This window comes from Ictalurus punctatus, chromosome 7, assembly GCF_001660625.3.
Source record: "Ictalurus punctatus breed USDA103 chromosome 7, Coco_2.0, whole genome shotgun sequence".
Taxonomy (NCBI): domain Eukaryota; kingdom Metazoa; phylum Chordata; class Actinopteri; order Siluriformes; family Ictaluridae; genus Ictalurus; species Ictalurus punctatus.
Window position 1 is genome coordinate 18882785 of NC_030422.2, and position 14429 is coordinate 18897213.

Here is a 14429-nt window from a genome sequence, read left to right on the forward strand (position 1 = left end):
AAATAATTATGTGCAAATGTGGTTGATGGAATTTATTCTACAATTAAAAGGGTCCCTGGTTACAAAAAATTTGATAAGCTCATAGAACATCCTAGAAGGATCTATGAGGTAGAGAAACTCGTAGAACAATTTAAATATGGATTTATTAAGAGGGATTGCTTTTATGCTTCAGTAGTTTATCAGAACAAATGCAGAAATATTTTTTTTGATCTGCTATGATTATACTTTAAAAAAAAATTGAAATAACATTTTTTTGTTTTCTTCATTATCTACAGTTACGGTCAGAAGTTTTCATACCCCTTGTAGGATCTTAATACTTTTAACAAAATAAGAGGGATCATAAAAATCCCATGCTATTTTTCATTTAGACAGTGAATAAGATAGTTACATGTCTCCCAGAAGACAAAATACTAACAATTTACAACGATCATCCTGTTCAAAAGTTTACACCCCCCTGGCTCTTAATGCATCGTGCTACCTTCTTCAGCATCAGTGAATGTTTGCACCTTATGTAATAGTCGTGTACGAGTCCCTCAGTCATCCTCAGTGTGAAAAGATGGATCTCAACATCATATAGCCACTACTGGAAAGGGGTCAAATATTTTTCTGAAGAACAGTGGGCAGTTTAACTGCTCAGAACAAACGAGAACAAATATCACAAAAATAAACACAGTCGTGGATCATCCAGGTAACAACACACAATATTAAGAATCAAGCGTGTGTAAACTTTTGAATGGAGTAATTTTTTATAAATTCAATTATTATTGTCTGGACTATATGTAAGCATCTGTTCTGTGAAATAGCTTATTCAGGACAGAACTAAATAAAAAAAAATAAAAAAACAACATGGGATTTTTATGATCCCTCTTATTTTGTTAAAAGTATTAAGATTTTGCAGATGCTGCAAGGGGTACGCAAACTTACGACCGCAACTGTATACCAGTTTCAGATTTCATCATCATGTTGTTCTAGTGAAGGATCGTCACATGTCTACGTTAAAAATAGGCAGTGAAACAAAGGCCAAGAAACATACAGTTTTCTGTTGTTGTGACGTATCCTGTCTGTTTTACTTGCAGATCCGTGCCTGACTGTGATCCCACCCTGCATGAACGAAGCTGACCGCTTCAGCCTTGAGGCACTGAGGCACATCCACAAGCAGCTGGACGATGACAACGATGGCGGCATCGAGGTCAACGAGAGTGTCGAGGTCAGCCAGCCCTGTTATGCATGTCCTGCTAACAGTCATGAGTTCAGTTTTGTCACCTAACCTTTTGGCCTGGTATATATTTGACTCTTGACTACGCATGTGTGTGTGGATATAGCAGAATTGTTCATATATTCGCCTGCATTTATTATGTACATCTCGAGGAGTAAAAATGACCTCCAGAATCCGTCAGGTTTCCATGTCAAAATGAAAAATGGAGATGTTAAAGACACAAACGAGGTGTGATGGTTTCTGTTTAAACCTTTCAGCTGTCATCACGATTGTTGTCTCGAGCTGCATCCCTTAAAAAGTATCGCCTAATCTAGAAGATCCAAACTTTTTGTAGGTCTTAGGGTACATGAGAGGTTTTTACAATTCAAACACAACTGTAATATGTAAATAAGTCAGTTAAATGTAGTTCAATACTAGAATGATACATAAGTATGTAATTTGAGACACAGCTCTAGTTTGTGGAGGACACTGCCTCTCATTGTGCTGTGCACATTTCTCATAATCTTCCATATATGTAGTTAAAGGCTGAAAGTTTAATCTAAACATGAACCGAAATGTACAGGTGTTTTGTCAATCATTTTTGTGCACTTGTGCACTCATTAATGACCTAGTACTTACATCACCCATTTTAAATATAACTAAAATCATATGAAAATCTGAAAATTTTGTGACCTGGTTATTTGTTCAAAACAAAACAAAGAAAAGGGTTATGCAATATAAGAATTTTGGGGACTACAGTGCTTGCAATGAGCTGAAAGAGATGAAGGAATGGAAAGAAGAAAGGAAATGAATAAAGAGAACAAAACAAAGTGACACTGAAAGTGTGAAAGAAAGGAAGTGAGGGAAATGCAAAGATTAAAGAAAAGATTTAAAGAATTAAAGCGAGTAAGGAAGAGATGCAATGAAGAGGAGAGAGAAGGGGTCAACATGTACCAGCGGAGTGTGTGTGTGTGTGTGAGAGAGAGAGAGCACTAGCTAGCAGATTACTGTCCTGTGAAGTCGATTGGAATTTGAACAGAAAGATGTTCCGTCAATGGGAAAATCTCAAATTTTAAACTCTGTTCTAACTTTCCGCAAAGCTAATAAAATGATTTCTTAATTCTTGCTGAAAAGATATTCAAACAGTTTGAATGTAGTCTGTATATGAAATGCTTTAGGTTAACATAATTCTCAAAATTGAGATTTCTCAAACAACAACAACAACAACATAATAATAATAAGAAGAAGAAGAAGAAATAACAATACAGTGGTTGCCTTGTAAGCATTGTATTTAACAATATAGATGGAGAAAATGAGGTCACATGTCAACAAATGTTCTGAACTTAAGGGTTAAAGGGGAAAGGTCCCATCCTTCAGTCTCTACTCCTCAGCTTAGCTCAGTCTTCATGTCATTCCTTAAAGCCCCAATCTGAAAGTGCTTAAATAGTGGCAGGAACATCCTGGGACTAATTCAGAGTTTAGCAAGCACATTACATTCACATTTATTTATTTAGGAAATGCTTTTAATCAATTAGAAGTATAGAGCTGTTAAATTAGATGATACAGAACTAAGCCTCCACCTGCTGACCAGATACAAGTCGAAACTGTATGTAGCCTGATCATGATCTAAATACAAGGGTTTTACGGAGTGTAATTACTCAGGAATGCACACACACACACACACATATATATATACACTCTCACACAAACAGACATGGTGAGCTCCAGAAGTACACAATTATATAAGAATGCAAAGCCCACGCACTAGAGTCTGATTAAACAGGTGTGGTGGTGTTCAGAAAATGGTGTTATAGGGTTCTCCATGCTGTTCTACTGGTTGGCGTGACATAATCAGGCCTCTAAGAAGGAAGAAGAAGAAGACTGACTCAACAAAAGATTTGTGGTTTTGCCTCGTAGGATTTTTCTCTCTGGCAGGGTTTTACTGCTGCCACGCCCAAAACTCGGGTATTAGTTTGACTGTGAATGTTGTGCAATATCGTGTGTGAGTGTGTGTGAGTGTGAGTGTTGCTATGGATGGTTGCTGGGCATGGCAGGTGCAAGACTTTGTCACTTACCCCTGTGTGTGTGTGTGTGTGTGTGTGTGTGTGTGTGTGTGTGTGTGTGAGAGAGACAGAGGTAATACATGGTGGAAATTCCTTTGATGATCTCCTTCTTCAGAGATACTAAGCTTGAAGTCTGTGAAGTGCCTTGTGTGCGCATATATATATATATATATATATATATATATATATATATATATATATATATATATATATATATATATATATATATATATATATATATATATATATATATATATATATATAAGGTTCTAGTGGTGATCGTCTTCACCGGACTCGAGTTTAAGAAGTGGCCTCGTGGGAGATTTCCCTCTCCTGCAGCCAGTGGGACACGGTGTCATCTTTCATACCACAGCAAATTCCAGAGTGTGCATGTGTATGTTTGTGTCAGCGTTCCAAGGAAACCTGAATACATTTTAAAAGCACTTACCTTTCATGAGAAAATCAACATTAAAACACTAACAACAGTTAGTTCATCTGAATACAAATTTCTGATCTGTATCCGAGCCCAGCTGTCCGCGTGGAAAAATACAAATATAGGTATTTTTATTGTTAAACAGCAAAGATCTTATTTTTTCCATTTAGTACTGCCCTTCAAGTAGTTACTTGTTTCCCAGAAGACAAAATAATAACAATTTACACCGATCATCCTGCTCAAAATTTTACACCACCCTTAATGTTGCCTTCTTGAGCATCAGTGAATGTTTTTTGTAATAGTTGTGTACGACTCCCTCAGTTGTCCTTAGTGTGAAAAGACGGATCTCAACATCATATAGCCGCTGTTGGAAAGGGGTCAAATATGCAGAAGATGCTGGAAAAGCAAAGAATGTGCAGGACCTGGAGGATTTTTCTGAAGAACAGTGGGCAGATTAACTGCTCAGGACAAATATGGGACTCATGAACAACGATCACAAAAAGATAAACACAGTTGCTGATCATCCGGTTAACAACACACTGTATTAAGAATCAAGCGTATTTACATTTTTGGACTGGTTCATTTGTGTAAAAATAAGTTATTATTGAGTCTTGTGGACTATATTTAAACATCTATTTATGAAATAGTTTATTCAGGGCAGGACTAACTTTTTACATTTTTTATTAAATAGTAAAAAATTTTAATTATTAATATTTTGCAGATTCTGCAAGGCGTATGTAAACATATGACCTCAAATGAATGAATAGGAGTTTTTAAAAACAAATTTTTAGAAGCTTACCAGAAAGTTTCAAGTTCAAGAGGTTTTATTGTCATTTCAACCATATACATTTGGTACAGTACACAGTGAAACGAAACGACGTTCCTCCATGACCATGGTGCTACATAAAACAACACACCAACCACATGAGACACAGGACTAAATAAGACCTAGACATTTCTACATAAAGTGCACGTGCAGACGTGTGCTAACAACTCAGGACAGTACAATACTATTAAAACAGGGCAATAATAATGTTGAGACTATCTGGGCCAGGACCCCACAGGATCAAACTGGGTGAGCGTGAGGTTTTTATTTTCGTGCAAAGCTTGAACTTGAAGCTTGCAGACGGGGTTGCCAAAATTCAGCAAAAGCTATACCACTCTAGCTACATCTGGAAAAACTTGAAAGGACTTGAGACTAGCCCAAAAATTTCGGGCATTGGACAAAGAAGATGCATTCTCCATCGTTATTAAAAGAAAATCTTCCCAGAAAATCATACAAGCTTTATAATGCATTGCCTCTTAAAGGAAGCCATTTCTATTCACAGCAGCGCTGCATTCCCACTTCATAATAAATTGTGATAGTGACTTTTCTAACGTTTCTAGAATGATACAAATGTAAAAGCTAAGGAATATCTGATAAAATATTATTAGGTGGATATCACGTTTTCTGCATTGTGATGTATGATGTGAACCTGAAGCTCTTGTCCTGTATCTGCATGATTTTTTTTGCATTGCACTGCTGCTACATGATTGGCTAAATAGGTAACTGAATGAATGAGTAGGTGCACAGGTGTTCCTCATAAAGTGGATGGTGAGTGCACTTAGCTTACTTAATCTGTCACTTTGGAGCCAGAAAGTTCCTCAGGGTGTCTGGTTCAGGAGTTGAGTAAAGTTATGTTCAAGTGATTGTGTTATGTTGCTGTAATTTGTGAATGAGAAATGGGTTCTTTTCCAGCAGCCCTGTTTCTTCAGTGTTTTCTGGGTATAGCAGTAGGGTAGCAGTAGTCTAGACCATGCCACCTTTTTTTATTTAAATTTGAATCCAAAAAACAAAACAACAATGAATATTTGGAGCATTAAACAAATACAGAAACAGATCGTGGCATTGTGTTATATTCCTAACACAGTGTTTTGTCTTCAATCCATTAACGTCTGAAAGTGCAAATGATATTTGATAAATACGAGAGTGTGAGTGAGAGAGAGGTCAGCTGATACAGACTGATAACTGTTTAACTGATAGCTCAACCGGTAATTGTGTGTTCAAAAGACACACACACACACACACACACAGGAGCTGTTCCCTATGTCCATGGCTGTGACCAGAAAGAAAGAGCCTCTGAGAATCTCATCTGGAATGTACACAGGACAAACACCTCTTTGTGTGTGGTGTGTGTACGTGTGTGTTTCTGAACATTATTGATATCCCTGGGAGTCAGGTCATTTATTCATGTAAGTACTTGTGTACAGAAGGCACGGGATTTAAGATAAAATAAATGGAGCTTGATCTTGATCTAGCTTATGATGCCATTTCACATCCCTTCACCGTAGACTGTCAGTCTTTCATGACAGCTGGCTGCCAACTTATCAGACCTGCTTAAACAATTTTATGGTTTTATATTGGGCTAGGGCTGAAATGATGGTTGTGTTGATGAGGTGCTGAGTTCTGGATCCTGCCTGTGTTTGCGGAGTTTGCGTGTTCTCCTCGTGCTGTGGGGGTTTCCTAAGGGTACTCTGGTTTCCTCCCCCAAACCAAACACTTGCATACGAGGCTGATTGGCATGTCCAGAGTGTCCGTAGTGTATGAATGGGTGTGTGAGTGTGCCCTGCGATGGATTGGCAGCCCGTCCAGGGTGTTCCCCGCCTTGTACCCCATGCTTCCTGGGATAGGCTCCAGGTTCCCAGTGACCCTCTAGAAGAAGTGGTATAGAAAATGGATGTATGGAGTTCTGGATCGGAGGAAGGGTTAAATTTACATACTATATCTGTTCAAAATATGATCAAATTGAATAATGGTGAAAGAAGTGATGAATGAAAACATTCTGTAATTTTTACATGTTTGCAAATTAAAATAAAACATTTTAACAATGACTCACAAATAGCCACTAATGAACTACTAGGAAATACTGCATTAACCAGTGAACCACTGTGAAACCTGTATGAAACAGGCTATGGATATGGAAAATGTTGTGTAACTTATAATAGTGGTGTTTTTTTTTTTTTTTTGACAGCAAATCTGATACTATGATATGACACTATGACAACACTTTAATGGATTTTAATTTCTGAGCACAGACGAGATGATTAGATAAAGTACTGTTTGGGTGGGATAAGATTTCCAGACACGCATCTGTAAAGTATTATTACCAGACAGTGTTTGTAACGATTATGTCTGAACCGCGCAGGACAAGCAATCTCCATACAAGTGTCTCCATATTATGTGCATTATTACATCAGAAAGGCAGGAAATATAAAACAAGACTTAATCCTATACTGTAATCCTATACAGCTACATATCTTTGCAAGGTCATTTCTTTCATCTTGTCCTATCAAGAGTGAGCTGTCCTATCAATCACTGAGCTGAATTTATATAGGCTGTGCGTACAGTAACACAGTACCAGTAACTGTGGGACAGTAACTTCCCAAAAGCCATCAGAAACGAGTCCTTTTGAATGTCATCTGCGTTTTGTTTTTTGGCATTTGAAACCCGGTTTGTAGATAGTTTCAGTTTGTTTTCAGTGGAGGACGAAAGAAGAATGCTTCCTGGAATGTCTTCATATTTAAGAAAACTTTTTCTGTACAGGATATAGTTACCAATTAGTCAATTAGGATGGAATACGTGTGTGTGTGTGTGTGTGTGTGTGTGTGTGTGTGTGTATATATATATATATATATATATATATATATATATATATATATATATATATATATATATATATATATATATAATATAAAAATCGTGGAAAAGTTAATTTTTTCCATAATTTAATTAAAAAAGAACTTTGATATATTTTAGATTCATTACACATAAGGTGAAACATTTCAAGCCTTTTTTGTGTTTTAATCTTGATGATTACGGCTTACAGAAATAAAAAATCCAGTATATCAAAATATTAGTCCGAGTTCAGTTGCACTGGAACTGTACCGCGATTCCCTTGAATATGAACTCAACTCGTACTCGGGTTCGCATGTATTCAGGAAGTAAGTAACCTGCGCGTGTGTTTTAGCTGGTGATGACTTCATTAGTTTACCATGAGTGGCAGGGGAATGTTGTGGGACACAGAAGAGGTCCACTGCTGCGCATAATATCTGCTCCGCATAATAGCACCAAAATAATAATAAAAATAAATACATGGTGATTTGCCATATGCGTTTGTGATGACGTAAGATGAACGCAAATACACCGGGGTTCGACAGAATCAGGAGAATCTGAAGCTAGGCCAATGCTGCGGGGGCACTGGGAACAGTCTCACACTGACTCGGACTGCAGCAAACATGCCCAGTGTGAATACCACGTAAATGGAAAATCCAGCTGTTTGGAATCAAACCTCGATTGTTTAATTTTTCTGTCACCTTCTAATAAAGTTAGTGCTTATTGAATTGTATAAAGCTTTCTGACCACCTCCTGTACTCTGGACTCCTATGTTTCCTGAGGTTCTGCTTCGTTTTGTAGACTTGACGCTGTATGTTGTGGTGTGTTCACAAGTCATATATATTTTTTAAAGTTGTTGGGATTGAACTCAGTATGTACGTAATTTGATCCAGGAAGCAATCATTTGAACGTTTGTGTGATTGAAGTATATTTTGTGCTTTTTTTCCAGTTCATCATCGAGGACATGAAACAGCAACAAACGAACAAACACAGCAACCTGCACAGAGAGGACCAGCACATTACTGTAGAGGAGCTGTGGAAAGGATGGAAGACGTCTGAAGGTGAGACAGAGAGACTTAAGACCACACGGATTGTGTTCAAAATGGAGAGATGGATGCAGGTGTCTATACCAAATGAATTTTTCATTGAAAATAGAAATTAAGACTAATGGAAAACATATAGAACTATAATGTTGCGAAGGATGTTTCATAGTCAGTGGCTGGCCATCATATAATTAATTAATATGCCACATGCACTAACTTGATCTGAGCAGATCCTTGGTCCATCATAAACAGCTGAAAACAGTGTGTGCAACCTACACACTGAATCACATAAAATTACATTTTCCCGAAGTGTAGCCCGCATTGTGTTATGCAACCTGACAGGTACTGGGTCATCCCACTGTGTCTGAGTAAGAGAAGAAACAAGGAAGTGTGTGTGGGGGGGTGATATAATGGTATGATGGTATAAAGACAGTGATAAAGAATTAGTTGTAGCATTAGTATTACATTAGTCTGGTGTAGATGAAGACATCCCATAATATAGTGTTGCATGAAATATGTCACAGGATTTTTAACGGAGGACAAAATTAAAGCTAGCAGTTTGGACTGTTTCATGACGATGTTTGATGGGCCTGAACTGGTGTATGATGTGATGATCAGCCATAACATTAAACCACAGACATGTGACGTGAAGAACATTAATTATCTCATTATAATGGCACCTGTCAAGGGGTGGAATATATTAGGCGGCAAGTGAACACTTAGTTCATGGAAGTTGTTGTGTTGGAAGCAGGAAAAACGGGCAAGCGTAAGGACTTGAGAGACTTTGACAAGGGCCAAATTGTGATGGCTAGGCGACTGGGTCAAAGCATGTCCAAAACGGCAAGTCTTGTGCAGCTTGCTGTGTAGCTGCAGACCAGTCAGAGTGCCCATGCTGACCCCTGTCCATCACCGAAAGCGCCTACAATGGGCACATGAGCATCAGAAATTGACCATGTAGCAATGGATGAAGGTGGTCTGATGAATCACATTTTCTTTTACATCATGTGGATGGCCGGGTGAGTGTGTGTCGCTTTCCTGGGGAAGAGATGACACCAGGATGCACTATGGGAAGAAGGCAAGCAGGCGGAGACAATGTGATGCACTGGGCAATGTTCTGCTGGGAAGCCTTGGGTCTTGGGATTCATGTCATTGTTACTTTGGCATGTATCACTGATCTAAACATTGTAGCAGACCAAGTACACCCCTTCATGGCAACGTTAATCCCTAATGGCAATAGCCTCTTTCAGCAGGATGATGAGGCACCCTGCCACACTGCAAAACAATTTTCAATAATGGTTTGAAGAGCATGACAAACAGTTCAAAGTGTTGACTTGGCATTCAAATTTCCCATTTAAATATGAATAATCATTCATTAAACAATGCATTTGCAGTATATTATTGTAGGTTATAGGATTTTTTTTAGTATTATCATTAATATTATCATCCTCCAGCCCTAGTGTTCAGGTAATTGAAATGTATATTACGAATAGAAAGACCTAAGTGAATTGTGCAATATATTTTTAGTGGTGCTCCACATAAAAGTATATTGCTATGCATGAGTGAGGTCCCTGATGTATGAAAATATATTAATATAAACACATGCACAATAATTTGAACATATTAGAACAGATTTGAATGTTTCACACTAACTCTGTCTCTCTGTTTCTCTCAGTTCATAACTGGACGATGGACGACGCAGTCCAGTGGCTGAAAGAATCGGTAGAGCTTCCACAGTACGAAACAAACTTCAGAGAGTTCAGAGTTAATGGCAATACTCTACCTCGGTAAACACACACACACACAGTCACATGTCTCTTGAACATAGTTTCCAAATATTTTAAGCATCCCAATCATAATTGGTATTCCAATAAAAGTCACCAACAACTGGAATACAGGAGGAATGTTGGAGATATTAGTGCGGTACTGCCCCCTTCTGGTAGCTGTGTGCAGGTGCAGGGAGAGGGGGACGGGAAAAGGAGGTGAAGCAGGATTTAAAGATTGCGTTTCATCCCTCTAGAAGCACTTGCTGACTCATGAAGTGATGTCACAACTCCAGATCCCTGCCCCCCCCCACCCTCTTTGCTATGCTGTAGGCTGCGCACATATATACTTTTAGCCATTTTGTACGTTCTCTTTAAATAGGCACATAGATATTCACCCTCTCTTACTGACATATTCCTGTTATAATGACTGTGGTTTTATTTTAAACTGTCTTACGGTACGGTCCGAATATTCCAGCGTCCATTATCAGAACAGACTGAATATCTTAGTATTTTGTCCCGGTGACTGAGGTCTCATTGAATAACACCTTGATGCCTCAATGAATTCTGTACTATATGTGTTGCTGTATTTTTAAGTAAAAAAAAAATATTTTTGACTTATATTAGCAAAGAGTAAGGAAATGTTGTTTGAGAAATAATTTAATTTGGCAAAAATACACTAGTTTTACATGCTACAATCTCTCTCTCTCTGCATATCTCTCTTTTTATCTGCAGAATAGCGGCAAATGAACCTTCGTTTATGTCATCACAACTAAAGATATTAGATCAACGACATAAGCAGAAATTAAATTTGAAGGCGCTGGATGCTGTGCTGTTTGGACCACCATTACGTAAGTGCCTAATTAGACAAGACATCAACTAAACCTACATGATGATTGGACAGTTAACTGATTAAAAAAAATACTAATTAAAATGCATTTCAATTTATTACAGTCTAGCAGACGTTGCGTGATAAAATTTTCCTCTAATTTTTACTAATAGCCTGTGGGTTTTTAAAAAGTTGATTAGTACTGTGATCCCGTGATATTATTAACGTAGCTTATCATACTGTAAACATTTCAAACTGTAACCCCACTAACAAGATACACAAACGTTATTTGTTTGCATTCATCCGTCTTGCAGGGCCACAGCATAACTGGTTGAAAGACTTTGTTCTCATGGTTTCCATCATCATCGGGGTTGGAGGCTGCTGGTTTGCCTACGTGCAAAACAAGTCCTCCAAAATCCACATCTCCCGCATGATGAAGGACCTGGAGAGCCTGCAGAGCGCTGAACAGAGCCTGATGGAGTTGCAGACCAGGTACACAGAGAAATCCTATACAGTCGGGTCTGAAAGGCTAAGTCCACTTCAGAGCAGTTTTACTATTTTTAGTTTTGCTGAGGGGTTTTGCTAACAAACAGGACAGCAATATAACAAATTTGAAATATAATTCAATATTAAGCCCAAATTTATAAGTAAGATAACAGATACTCGAGACTAACCGTTCATTTAACCCTTCTCTTCATGATGTTGCCATATGGCAAAAATGTATTTATCTCCATTTTTTTTTGATAGGCAGTAATGCAAAATACTATTTTCCTATCTACAGTGTCCTCCACTAATATTTGGCACCCTTGATAAATATGTGCAAAGAAGGCTGTGTAAAATTGTCTTTATTGTTTAACCTTTTGATCTTTTGTTCAAAAATTCACAATTGCAAACAAAATGCAGGTTTATAAAAAACATCTTTTTTAAATATAGGTGTGCAACAATTATTGGCAGCCTTTGAGTCAATATTTGTGCTACCTCCCTTTGCCAAGATAACAGCTCTGAATCTTCTCCTATTAATGCCTGATGAGGTTGGAGAATACATGGCAAGGGATCTGAGACCATTCCTCCATTCAGAATCTCTCCAGATCATTCAAATTGCAAAGTCCATGCTGGTGGACTCTCCTCTTCAGTTCACCCCACAGGTTTTCTATAGGTTTCAAGTCAGGGGACTGGGATGGCCATGGCAGGACCTTGATTTTGTGGTCAGTAAACCGTTTTTGTGTTGATTTTGATGTATGTTTTGGGCAGTCAGGTTTTCATTTAATATCTGCTGATATTTCATAGTCCGTGATGCCATGTATCTGAACAAAACGTCCAGGTCCTCTGGCAGAAAAACAGCCCCAAAACATTAAAGAGCCACCACCATATTTAACCGTGGGCATGAGGTACTTTTGGCTACCTCTCTGTGTGTACCAAAACCACCTCTGGTTTTTATTGCCAAAAAGCTCTATTTTGGTTTCATCTGATCATAGAACTAGATCCCATTTGAAGTTCCAGTAGTGTCTGACAAACTGAAGATGCTCGAGTTTGTTTTGGATGAGAGTAGAGGCTTTTTTCTTGAAACCCTTCCAAACAATTAGTGGTGATGTAGGTGATTTCGGATTATAGGTTTGGAGACTTTCTGACCCCAAGACGCAACTTCCTTGGAGAATTTTTGGCCACTCGAACCATCCTCTTTGCATTGAGACAATTTAGACACATGAGAGCTTCTTAATTATTGCCCTGATTGTGGAAATGGGCATTTTCAATGTTTGTGCTATTTTCTTATAGCCACTTCTCATCTTGTGAAGCTCAACAACCTTTGCCGCACATCACAGCTATATTCCTTGTTCTTACCCATTGCTATGAATGACTAAGGATATTTGGCGTACGTGTTACTGCATATTTATACCCCTGTGAAACAGGAAGTCATGGTTGGACAATTTCCTGTTCCTAGCCAACCAGGTGTACTAAAAAAATATAACATATCAGTGGGAATACACTTTAAATTTATTTTTTGTCATATGAATTCCTAGGGGTTCCACTAATTGTTGCACACCTATATTTAATAAATATTTTTTTTGATAAAACTGTGTTCTGTTTGAAATTGTTTGATGTCCATGAAAGCAAAATATTTTTGTGATTTTTTTTAAACAAAAGATCAAAAAGTTAAACAATAAAGACAATTTTTCACAGAATACTTTGCTCATATTTACCATTAGTGGAAGGCATTTATTTGTTGTAGTATACAGTATAATTTTAGTAAAACTGGGTAAATTTAGTTTTTCATGACTTAAGTCTAATTTATAGACTGAACATTAATATGACTTGGTGACTTAGTGTAATATAAACAGAAGTGGCTTTAAAAACACACAAGGAAATGCCTTAATATACCAAAATGCACAGAATGTGATATATTATGTACGATGCTCTATAGTCGCTTTCAGCTCTGATCTGTGTGTGGCTGTTGCAGACTGGAGAAGGCACAAGAGGAGAATCGCACGGTGGCAGTGGAGAAGCAGAACCTGGAGCAGAAGATGCGAGATGAGATCAATGGTGCAAAGAGGGAAGCTTACAGACTGCGAGAGCTCCGCGAGGGAGCCGAGTGCGAACTCAGCCGACTCAAATACGCTGAGGAGGAACTGGTGCAGGTAGGAGCGAGAGCTGAAGACCTACATACTAAAGTTTTCCCTAAAGTCATTCTCAGTAACTGTTCAACATTTGAAATATATTCTACCTTTCAACATTTAACCCCATAACTACTCTGAGAGGTTTTAATCGTTCGTCAGGCAGTAATTCATGTGCACAGTAAAGTATTTTTTGTCATGTTGCTTGCAGTGTATTGGTGACTTATCAGCTGTTTTCAATCTGTATAAACAAATGAATTATCTCCACAAGTCTGTTATAAGATTAGTCAGGACACTGTAGGTGTGTGTGCATTTTGTGTTTTGTGTTTTTTGCTGGTGAGCAGGGTTATAAGATAGGGGAGGGGCGTGAGTCCCCTGCTGGGCAACAATTCACACCTCTCTACAACAACACTGGCACAGAGATAAAATGGACAGCACAACTAAAGTTGTTTTGATAGTAAAACACTGTATACAGCACCCACAATAAAATTATAACATTTAAATCTAGTAGGATAGGTAAATAAAAAAAAAAAAGAGAAATGCTTATGAAAAACTGTAAATTCGTAAAGACCCGAGCGTCTAATTTCATATGAGCCATTAACCACTACTGTGGACATCACAGATTAAATTCATTGTTGAACATGGGCACCCCAAATTTATTTGTCCCTCTGGTAAAAAGAGTTAAGGAAATGAGAGCAAATAATATGCTCACAGCATCACATCACTTTAGCTGCATTGCAAACTGCATACTTCAGTGTGAAATAATTTCACAGTACACCTTTTAAGCATACTGCTAAATGTCTGTTATACAGTATGGGATGTAGAATTTCATTCTCTTGGTACTG

The 14429-nt window shown here is 37.9% G+C and overlaps 1 protein-coding gene across 3 annotated transcripts in view; it reads left to right on the plus strand.

The window, feature by feature from the left end:
- Window positions 1–14429, plus strand: part of stim2b (stromal interaction molecule 2b) — a 63150-nt gene that overhangs the window by 33212 nt on the left and 15509 nt on the right. For all 3 annotated transcript variants that reach the window (XM_017472265.3, XM_017472263.3, XM_017472264.3), the window contains 6 exons: window positions 1077–1207; window positions 8293–8404; window positions 10059–10170; window positions 10882–10997; window positions 11290–11467; window positions 13431–13608. In XM_017472265.3, coding sequence (XP_017327754.1) covers window positions 1077–1207; window positions 8293–8404; window positions 10059–10170; window positions 10882–10997; window positions 11290–11467; window positions 13431–13608 — 827 coding nt within the window. The remainder of the gene's footprint in view (window positions 1–1076; window positions 1208–8292; window positions 8405–10058; window positions 10171–10881; window positions 10998–11289; window positions 11468–13430; window positions 13609–14429) is intronic.